The sequence below is a fragment of the Alosa sapidissima genome, chromosome 7 (genome assembly GCF_018492685.1).
Source record: "Alosa sapidissima isolate fAloSap1 chromosome 7, fAloSap1.pri, whole genome shotgun sequence".
NCBI classification, from domain to species: domain Eukaryota; kingdom Metazoa; phylum Chordata; class Actinopteri; order Clupeiformes; family Clupeidae; genus Alosa; species Alosa sapidissima.
In genome coordinates this window covers 27,700,375-27,711,001 of record NC_055963.1, presented here as the reverse complement: position 1 = coordinate 27,711,001, position 10,627 = coordinate 27,700,375, and the positions used below count along the sequence as shown (strand labels likewise).

Genomic DNA, 10,627 nt, shown 5'->3' with positions numbered 1-10,627 from the left:
CGCAAATTTATTTAGTCTTTTACGCAGTGGAGAAAGTGACAGCGCAAGAAAGAAATTGCGTCCAAATTCACCCATTCTCAGTTGAACTACTCGCGAAGTAGCCTATTCATCACACAGACATCACAAGTATCACATGAAAGAGCTTTTTCTCAGCTTTTAAACGATGTTAGCCGATAATTGCTGTGTTGAACGGTTCGCGAGAAAAGTAAATAATATAATTCAATTTAATCATACATTCTACTGAAGGTTTTGCGTCCCATGATCTCCCTACCCATTCATCTCGGTGGAATACTTTACGAACCCTTCTTTTAACACATGACAAACCATATATCAGAATAAACAGGAGACCTTACCGAACACAAAGGTGTAAAGCAGTCCCCTGTACAGTTAGCCGTTCCAGAGTAACCCAGTTTTGAATTTGCAGTAAAGTTCGACATACATGGATGTCTCCAAATTTGGGCTTTAAGTTTTACAATGTGTTTAAATTGTTCCACATGATTTCATAACGGGCCAAATACAAAATAAATGTTACAAATATCGCCTAGATATTGGTAAATCTGAATACAGCTGACTAAGAATTTGTGAAAGTAGCCTTAATGAACACAAAATGCTAAGCATGCATCTAGGCTATTTGAGTTTCTTAAAGCTGAGCTGTGATTTAAATTGTTCAATACATGATTTCATAACAGGCCAAATATAAAATAAATGTTATATATAGCCTAGGTAGTCAGATGATTTACAATTCTATGTAATATGTCATGTTTTCATTTCATGTTTTTGTAATGTTTCATACAGTGATGCAGGTCTACTGCAGTGAATAGGCTAAACTTTGATCATTTTTATAGCCTACTACTGTATAGTTAACTTTGGCCTTGGTGCCCTGACATGTGGCCTTTGTGCCCCCCACCAAATATGCCCAACTGAAGGCCAAGTGGCCTTGCCCCCAGAATGGTGAAATTCCAAGCCTGATCAAGCATGTTTCAAAGTTACAACTCGCAGAATAAGTTAACACTCTTCTGATGCATCATTCTGCATCATTCTTGTGTTGTGTGTGTGCTTTCTCGGTCAGTACTGTGTTGGTAAGTTACTGTTTCTCCTGCATGCAAAGCTTCACAGATGACTCTTTCCCAACTCCAAAGCCAGGAAACAGGAGCCCACACAAGTTCTGGGCTTGGAACATATGGAGGGCAGTGACTGTATTGGAGATGCTGTAGAACGTTAGTGTCCCGTCCAGCTGGTCCAGGAACACACCAATCCTGGGGGAGAAGCTTTTGGTGGTGATTTCATGTTCAACATCATTGTGCCAGGCCGTGTATTGGTTATCTGTGCAGTGTAGGCTCCAGGAGCTGGCGTTGCGACCCAGCCCGCACTCCAAGCCTTTGCCTTTCCTGCAGAGTCCCTCCAGGGCCACGCCGATGAAGACTCCTTTCCCCCGCCACTCCACCTCCCAGTAGCATTGCCCTCCATATAGGCCCTCCACACACAGCAACTGCTCCCAGTGGTCAAACGTCTTAGGGAGGCTTCCCCTGCGCTGACGACGGTCCACCCTCATTACCTTTCTGTTGTCATCAGTGAGCCGTAAGAAGGAATTGGATGTCTCAGGATCCAGGGACAGTAAGCAGGCATCTGAGATGGTGGTGGGGTGGGGGCATATATAGAGAGAGAGTCAAACACATGGCGTTACAAGGAGTGCCCTGTTGTTATTCTAAAACTTGGGTTCTATTCTGTGTGTGGGCAAATCTGAATGGTTTGAACAGTCAACCTGTTTTGAAGGAATTTAAATGACTTGTGTGTATGTGTTTTGGGAAGAGGGGGTACAAGCGTGTAGTCCTTTGTCAGTAGATGAAAGACTTACGCTGTAACAAGTCCCTTCTGGTCACAGAGCTGTCAGCAGGCACTGTGGGGATACCAATATTGCAGTGATGAACAAGAGAAGAACACTCTCATCCTCCAGTGGTGAGAAGAACACTCTCATCCTCCATTTTATAAGACATGACTCCCTCATCTTAGCTGAAATTGCATACTCACAGGACATGTATGTTGTTGGTTTATTCATGAATGACTGAGTTCTTCCTGTGACAATTTGTTGACATTAATTAGCATAATAAGCATAACATAACATGCAGTTATGAATGTCATGAAATGATGCCATTTGTTTTATACCACAACTATTGAGGTCTGTCTGCCGTTAAGACCAAAGAGAATTGAGACTCACGTATAGCAGGCAGAGCCTTTGAGAAGTTTACAGGTGCCTCTGTAAAAAAGATATACAGCAGTTAATTTGTCAAATTTAGTCAATCTAGATATATTTTCTATTTTTACATGTGTAAGCTTCTTTCTGTCTTACCTCTGATGGGTATGGTTGGTCCCTGTTGACGGAATAAATGCAATAAGTGCATGAGGTTTGTGGTTCTTGTTTTGATATACCACAGTATCACCATTATACACAAATATAGTTTTTATCACTATATTCTTGCAGATTCATAGCATACTTTTGCTTAGGTGAAAAGAAGATGTTTTTAATTATAACTTCTGTGTTTGTTTTTCCCCCCAAGGAAGACTAAGACTAAGGAAAACTGGCCATGAATCGTCCAGACTGATGTCACACACATACCAGTGGATCTACCAAAGCAGGTTAAACCTGTTCATTTCTCAGTCGGTGCTTTCATTCACAGCCGACCCATATTTTCTAAATTTCCTCCAGCAATCCTCTTGGATGTTATACATTTGATGAATGACCAAAGCATTGTGCTTTAGACTTAACAGGGAACCGACCTGATCTTTCATGTGGTCGTTTTCAGGGACCTCTAAGGATTTGTTGACAATGACGTGTTTCTTGACACCTAGATCTGATGCCGAGATAACAACATAAAGCTAGAGTCAGTCATAATAACATAGGAGTTATGCAGCAAACACTAATCTATAATACACCTCAACTTCTGGTTGGTTATTAGGAAATATAGACAAACTGTATATAAATGTTTGCACACCTAAAACCTTACCTGATTTACTGCGCGGTTTGACCTGTGGTGCTTGGAAAAGCTGTACATCGTTAACTGTGGAGACAGGATGAGAAGAGCTTTGACAAAAAAAATCATGACTCACCCTGAGATGTTCTTAAAACAAAATGTAATGTTTTGGAATTAATATCATGTAGAAAAAATATATTATGCACCTTGTTGGTGAATGCTCTTTAAGGCCCCATCCCATTTGTTCACAACAGTGTCTCTCAAATCATTCAAAACAGTCTTAACAAACGGGAAGTAATGTCTGTTATTGATGACCATTGTGGGTTGTTTTGCTTGTTGCAGAGTGCTGTTGATCTCTTGCCATTTCTGCCCAGAACCAGAAAGAAAGACCAATAAATCAGTCTTGTGCACTCACTGACTTTTTGACAGGGGGAAATAAATCATATTGGAGCTTAAGGTCATTGCTGGTCAGTGCTGCTCAATACCTGAAGGATCTGGCCATTGTTCTGCACCGGAGGAACCAGACTGTCCAGCTCTGTGTCCTTTCTTTTCAGAGTGGAGATCTGGGCGATCAGTTGCCTCTCCTCCTTCTCTGCTCGGCTCAGCAGGGCTTTCTTTCTCTCTCTAATGTGCTCTTGATGCCACGCTCTCTTTCCCTCCAAGGTGCGCAGCAGTTCATTGAAAATGCCCTCGCTGTCCTGCACTGCTGCCTCGGCCGATTGCTGTGGTGGTGGACTTAAGATTGAGCTTTCATGTGGACACTGATAACATTGATGCTTAATGACATAGATAGATGCTCTTAAGATCTTTGTTCCCCCCAATATATGTCTTGCCTGCTGTGCTTGCAAAAGCACTTTGTCAAGTTACAAAGATATGTTTTTCAGAGCTGTCTGTCACCACTGCCTCTTGCTTGTCCAGTAAGGTGACATGCTTCACGTGACATCACTCACCTCGAGGGATACCATTGCAGCTCTTAGCTTCTCCAGGTGTTCCTCTCTCTCCTGTGTCTGCTTCTTCAGTCTCTCTTTCATGTCTGCGATGTCATGCTTTAATTATATAAAAAACAACTTCAATCACTATCTTTCTAAATTGTTGCTTCAGTGGAACAGGTCAAATAAGTATAGTTGAACCGGCTCTGTTTGCCACTCAACATGTGTTCACTGAGTGAATTCTAACTCTACCCACTCCTTTTGTCTGACTCTTTGCCAAAACAATACATTATGTTGAATAGATTCAATTCGGTCTCAATTTAATTCAGGAATTACACTTTCACAGAAATTACACTTTTTAATGACTTTACGCTTTTCACTTCCTGTACAGTGTGACATGAAAATGCCAAATTGAAAAATTACAGAATTTCAACTTATAACACTGTCTCACCTGATTCTTTATACTGTCCTCTCTAGGCAACAGAGTCCTCAGCCGTAGGAAATCTTGGACCATGCCGGCCAGTGCAGTGTTCCTGCTCAGACTTGGCCTCCTGCTGAGGGTGCTCTTGCACTGTGGACAAGTGTAGGTGCCTGAGTACACCTCCATATCCCAGCACCTTTCGATGCACTCGATGCAGAAGTTGTGTCCACATGGTATAGTGGTCGGGTCAGACAAAAAGCCATGACACACAACACATTTAATATTCCTTTCCAGCGCCGGATCACTGATCATTTTCCTCTGAAGGAGGGAGGCACAGGCAGTGTTGACTGACTACTCCGTTGGTGTTTTAATTTTGTACAGGAAGTGTGACTAAATAATCCTCATTTTGCTCTGACGGGAATCCCAGGACAGGACCATCCGGCTGTACTGTAAGTGCTTCTAATGGAGGGTGAGTTTTTGCGTTCACTGTGTGTAACACTGTGAATTTCAAGCACGTCATTGTAGGCGGTGATTCTTATCTTTCTTGAAATACTTAGCTGTATTGTTTCCTCATTGTGTACCTGTTTTGCTTGTGTTGTCATCCCACAGACTTGCCAAAGCTATTTATTGAAGTGATACTGTGCTCAGATCAACCCAATTGGGGAATGTTCTCCAGTTGCACTGCAGATCAGAGAGAGAGAGAGAGAGAGAGAGAGAGAAAGAGACTCTCGACCCTCACCACCCACCACTACTTAAGCTGCTCCCTGGAAAGAAGATGTTCTTTCTTTTCTTCCCTCTATCTCTCTTCATCCCTCCTTCCCTCTCTCAGTCTCTCTCTCTCTCTTTCTCCCTCCCACTCTTAGCCCTTTCTCTTTCTCTTTTGCCCTCTCCCTTACCACCCAGGCGAGCAGTGTTAATATTTCACACCCTCTCTCTCTCTCTCTCTCTCTCTCTCTCTCTCTGATGTTACTGCAGCAATGCAGAGAGTGCACAAGGTAGAGGGAGAGAGAGATTCAAGAGAGGCGTCAAAGTGCCTGGGGGCTGAGGATGTGCAACCCAAAAAAAAAGCAACAAAAAAAAGGTGGAGACAGTGAAGGGAGCGGAGGAGTGGAGCGAGGGAGGCATATAGAGTGGCAACAGTGCACTATTGCTGTTCATACCATTCAGTGCTGCTGTTCCAAGCTGACACATGCGCTGGTGTTTGCACTGCGCTGAGAGAGGGGGAGAGTTTGCAGCAGAACAGACGCTCCGCTGCTGCAAACCGCACGCTGTGTGCAGGGGCTGCTGCGCTGCGCTGCTTCTAGCTCCTCTGTCTTGCCTTTCTGGAACACCTCTGTGATATGTTGCATAACCATGGGAACATGAAGGGATAATATGGGTCATGTGAGATACATCAGCAGCTGAAGTGAACGCCTTGATACACTCCAGAATCTGACCAGCAGCCAATTATACATTAATCTGATCATACATAAATGAAATAGATTAATGCTGGTGCTGCCACCATTATTACTATGCTCCTCATAGATGCTTAATATGAATAGAATTGTGAAGGATGAATAAGATAAGATTCGATAAGATAAGTGTCTGCATGTGTGTATTGGGTCACAGTATGGTCTGACTTTCAGACAGGGATAAAAAAAAAGAAAAAGCAAATCTGTTCACCTTCAGCTTGTGAAATATTCATGATCATGCCGGGTAATGAGAGCCACCACATGCCATTAACACACGGCTGCGTTGTCTTGAAGCAGAGTAAGTGTTGAGCCAGCACACTGAGAGGAGTCTCTCGGCTCACTAAGTTTAGTGAGTAAAGGATCATGCATCTTTCATCTGTTTTATGTTGTTAGATGGCCATGGGTAGCCATGCTTAGCTGGAGAAGCTCAAGCTAACATGGAGCTGTGCGGCTGAGCATGCCGATGAAGTCAGCGCTCTGCTCTTCTCATGGCAGTGTGAGGCGGGTGACACGGACGTGTGTGAGGGGACACTGTTCCAGCCGCCTGCCCAGTGCCCTGCCCAGCCCTGCCCTGCCCTGCCCCTCCACTGAGAGGGTTAGTGTAGTAGGAGCTCTCACTCCTATTCTCTCTCTCCATCTGTTTCTTTTGCTCTCGTTGTCTCTCCGTTTTCCCATTGATTCCTATCAGCTAAGCTTCTCTCTCTCTCGCTCTTTCTTTCTCTCTATCTCTCTCTCTACTTCCCTGAGGAGTGTAGAGGAGAGAGAGAGAGTGAGTGAGCGGGGGGGGGGGGGGTGCAGTGAATGAGAAGATGAGAGACAGGGGAAGAGCGAAGAAAGGAGGCAGAGCTTGCTGCAGACCCACTCCCTCTCCCTCTCCTCCCCTCCCGCTTCCACTGAGGCACAGAGAGCATTCTCTCTCTCTCTCTCCCTCCATCTCCATCTCCATCTCTCTCTTTCCCTTTTCTCTTCTCCTTCTCTCTTTCCTCTGAGAGGGATTACGTGAAACACCCTGTGAACAAATTAAAAATACCCACTCATGTTTTATTGAGTGTCAAGCCTCTAGTCAGTCGAGTGCCCGTACCAGAGAGCGCAACTGAAGGTGTGTGTGAGTGTGTGTCCAGGCTGCACTGTCCGTGAGTGCGCATGAGTTGGAGCAGGCGTGTGTGAGGAGCGTCGTCGGGTCTTCTGTGGCATTCCGGTGGGTCAGAGGTTTCGGAGCGGTGGCGGTCTCGTGAGTGGTGAAGTGACCATGCTGAGGAAGAGGGGCTCGCAGGAGCAACTGATGGACCGCGAGGTGCTGCTGGACCTGGACTACACCGGGGAGACCCAGAGCGCTGGGGACGGCTACGGGAGCCTGCAGAATGGAGGCTTCATCCCACCCCGATATGTGAGTGCTTTTACGCAGCCTTGTCTCCGCACTTACTCGTCGCCTCTGGGGCGTCTTTTCACTGCTCTGAGAGCTTCACTCATGTTATTTTCTTTGATGTTCTGTGATGTTAACTCTTAAAGGTGTGGGTTTTTGAACATTCTAACATAAGATTCTGTTCCGCAACAACTGAAGGTTCTAAAATTCTATGTTGAATTCAATGGACCCAGATATTCTTTAGAACGTTCATTTTCCAAACATTCCTGTCACACCGGTGTGATGGTACACCTTTAAGGTTATGAATAGAGGTGTGCTCATGATATAGCTGTTTACTCTTTCTGTTAGTCTCTCTTCCTCTGTTACCTCTTGTCTTCTTCCTCTGCCTTGCTCGGTCTCTCTCTCTCTGTCACTCACGCTCTCTCTCCCACTTTCTTTCTGTCACTCTCTTTTCCTTTCTCTCACTCTGTATCTGTCAGTCTCTCTCCCTCTGTCAATCTCTTTCCTTCTTTCTTTTTCTTTCTTTAGATCACTCTCTCTCCATCTCTTGCATGCCTCCCTAATAGCTCTGACTCTAATCGTGATTGTTATTGTTATTGTTATTGTCCCTTGCCTGCTGTATATCTGGCTTTAATGGGCTGTGACACACAGGTTGATTAGTTTGCCCTGCTGTCCAGAAGTGAGGAGCTGAAATGAGCTTTGGGTCCGCTCAGATGCTCTCTCTGCCCTGCAGGGACAGGTTCATGTGCTACACATGGTCTCATCTTTGAGCTAAAGGTTAGATAATGCAGATGTGAGTTAAGACTGCAGTCGCTGCTAGTTGGCTATATGGTAATGAGGGTCTTAATGGGTTTTCCCTCTGGCTGTCATGGAGTTCTTGCCAAGAAGCTGCATGCTGTTGACCGAAGTCTGAGCCTTTATCTCTGCCCCCAGACCCTGCTGCTATGCACCAGCCATGTATTTCTATCGTCTGTCCTACTCGTCTCGTTTCAGCTTACGGCCGCCGCTGATGACGACGATGACCCCATCTACATCCACAGCTACAACCCACAGAGCGAGCCGGCCGCAGCGCCTAAAGGCAATTACTTCAGAGATGGGAAGACCAAAATAGGTGATGAGATGATTGCCATTAAATCTGAGTTTAGTGCACTGAGCCATGAAATCCTTCTTAAAAACGGATCTATTTCAGAGATTTATCGAATACGAGATGTGACACAGGCTTGGACACGGGCGGTGCCTTTGTTGGGTTAATGAGACAAGACACTGGATGTCAGTAATGTGATCAGTCTAAAGGGCCCTCATTGAAATGATTCAAATGGCCCTCAAGTCTAAATTCTAACTGAAACTAATTGAATAACTTGGTCAAATCTATTTGCTCATTTAATACCATTGAGCAGAATCCCAAGCTCAAACATGGGTGGGTCTGCTCCATGCTCTTACACACCACACAATAGCTTTAGTTCACGTACAAGACACGTTCCTCATTGGCTGGTATTGCACCTTTTCTGTTATTCTAAGTCTTCCAAAATATGCAGACTTTTAACTTCAGATTTACGTATTGATGTAGTCATGTATTGTCCATGTTGTGATATTATGTAGTCCAAAGATAATGTTAAAGCCTGGCTTGATGGCTGTGCTGATTGCGTTGTGGTGCAGACTTTGTGCTGGTGTGGGAGGTGAAATCGCGGCGGAAGCGACGCTCCCGGGCGAAGTCTCAGGGCGAGGCGGCGGTGCCCGGCGAGGAGGCCGCTCACGAAGAGAGCCGCACGGAGAAGAAGAGGGCCATGCAGGCGAAGCTCAGGGAGAGGTTCATCCACCACCTCCAGAGCTCAGGGCTGCTCATGGAGAAGGTAAAGACCCAGACTGTACTGTATCTCACTCACCCCACCCCTCCATTCACTCTAAGAGACCTAACCCGGTGGGATTCCAGAGTTGATGCATTAGCGAGGCGTGGAGAACTCCATTAGATTTTATTGTCTTACTCAATACACTCAAACGTCTTTGATCTTCACAAGGACATAAAAACGGATTCCCATAATCTTAAAGTCTAAATAATCATTTCACATAGCACCTTATTACCTAGATAAATACAGATTTGTACCTTTAAATACTGATTTAAAGGTACACTATACAAGATTTTCACCTTTATGAAGCCAATTTGATGGTAAACTAACTTGTAATAGGTGAATCATTCACCTAGCATAACTATTCAGCATAGATGTAGTAAATCGCTACCGAGAAAAACCAGCCTGTTGTTAATCATTCACCTCCACAACAAAAGCATTTTCATTGTGTACAGGGGGTATAAGTCACAAGAAGTTTGCTATTTACAACAGCAGAGTAAAATATAAATATATGTGACTCTAGAGGGAGCTCTACAGTCGCCAAAAATACCTAAACCTGCATAGTGCACCTTTAAGGTGTGCATAGTGTGTACCTTTAAGGTGTGACCAGACCTCTTAAGTTGGATCCGTCATGTGACCAATCATATTAACGGCCTCTGTGTATCTCTTGACCATTGTTGTTTGACCACTCTCAGGAGGAATCCACCAGTGCGAAGAAGACGGTCCACTACCTGAAGCTCAGCGCTCCCTGGGACGTTCAGGTGTACTACGCTGAGGAGTTGTGTCTCCGGGCCCCGCTGCAGGTGAGGGGCATTGTGGGGAGGCCTCCTCAGGTCGTGTGCTGGAGCCCAGCCTCCGTATCCTGCACGTAAACTCCACCTAAATGGCAATGGGTCCAGGAGGCGAGCCCAGGGGATGAGACTGCAGGGAAAGCCTGCAGGGAAACGACCTCTGCATTATTCAAGAGGCTTTGCATAGAGATTTGCATTTACGCAAAGAATGGATTTATAGTTGTTCTGCTTTTGTGTGCATAGACCCACATAATTGGTTCAATCTATTTCCATCCACTCTCTCTCTCTCTCCTCCACTTTCTTACTCTTTCTCTCTCTCACCCACCCCCCTCTTTTCTATCTCTCATGGTCACTTGGTAGGCACAACCAAATCCAGAATTCAACACATCAGCCCGGGTGCTTAAGAAGCTGTGTGTGCCGAACATCATGGCAGACTCTGTGCCAAACAGGCCAGTGGACTACTACACGTGTGCCTTCCGCAAGTCCAAAATGGACAAGTGAGCACCTCATCCTCCTGTAACATACCAAACAATAGGCCTGAAAAGAACACAATGTTAAAGGCTGGAAGTGTATTCCCTTCCTAACACTCTTTCTCTCTTTATCAGGTTTCTTGGCTCTGAAAATCAAGAAACTTATTTCACCAACAAACAGAGACATCGGATAGTGAGTAGAATGTTTTTAACGGAAAGATATTGGGTGACGTTTCAAAATGTTCAAACTTTCTTGGTCAAGTGTGAAGCTAGTTGTGCAAATGCGTGGGAAGCACATATGGGCTGGTGAGACCTCAACCGTGACCTGAGCTCTCTGTTTCCTGAATGCTGTGCAGGTGTACGAGATTCTGGCGCGGGCCCCGTACGGC

General features: G+C 45.1%; 2 protein-coding genes across 6 annotated transcripts in view; one reads left to right on the top strand and one right to left on the bottom strand.

The window, feature by feature from the left end:
- Window positions 1-967: 967 nt before the first annotated feature.
- On the bottom strand, window positions 968-4,768 carry LOC121712992 (tripartite motif-containing protein 65-like). The gene is made up of 11 exons (XM_042097200.1): window positions 4,350-4,768; window positions 3,920-4,015; window positions 3,455-3,691; window positions 3,176-3,335; window positions 3,003-3,056; window positions 2,776-2,849; window positions 2,348-2,369; window positions 2,216-2,254; window positions 2,029-2,073; window positions 1,856-1,897; window positions 968-1,626 (listed from the first exon to the last, which is right to left on the bottom strand). Exons 1-11 carry the CDS (start codon window positions 4,629-4,631, stop codon window positions 1,085-1,087), a joined length of 1,593 nt encoding a protein of 530 aa, XP_041953134.1. The 5' UTR covers window positions 4,632-4,768; the 3' UTR covers window positions 968-1,084.
- A 1,832-nt stretch (window positions 4,769-6,600) lies between these two features.
- ano11 (anoctamin 11) overlaps window positions 6,601-10,627 on the top strand; it is a 31,425-nt gene continuing 27,398 nt past the window's right edge. For 4 of the 5 annotated variants that reach the window (XR_006032742.1, XR_006032741.1, XM_042097441.1 and 1 more), the window contains exons 1-7: window positions 6,601-7,157; window positions 8,127-8,244; window positions 8,790-8,983; window positions 9,673-9,780; window positions 10,129-10,265; window positions 10,374-10,431; window positions 10,595-10,627. The exon at window positions 10,595-10,627 is cut by the window's right edge and continues 78 nt beyond it. Coding sequence is in view for 3 of the 5 variants with exons in the window: in XM_042097441.1 (XP_041953375.1) it covers window positions 7,020-7,157; window positions 8,127-8,244; window positions 8,790-8,983; window positions 9,673-9,780; window positions 10,129-10,265; window positions 10,374-10,431; window positions 10,595-10,627 (786 nt within the window). In the remaining 2 variants the exon portion in view is untranslated. The remainder of the gene's footprint in view (window positions 7,158-8,126; window positions 8,245-8,789; window positions 8,984-9,672; window positions 9,781-10,128; window positions 10,266-10,373; window positions 10,432-10,594) is intronic. The other variant, XM_042097442.1, reaches the window with a different exon arrangement.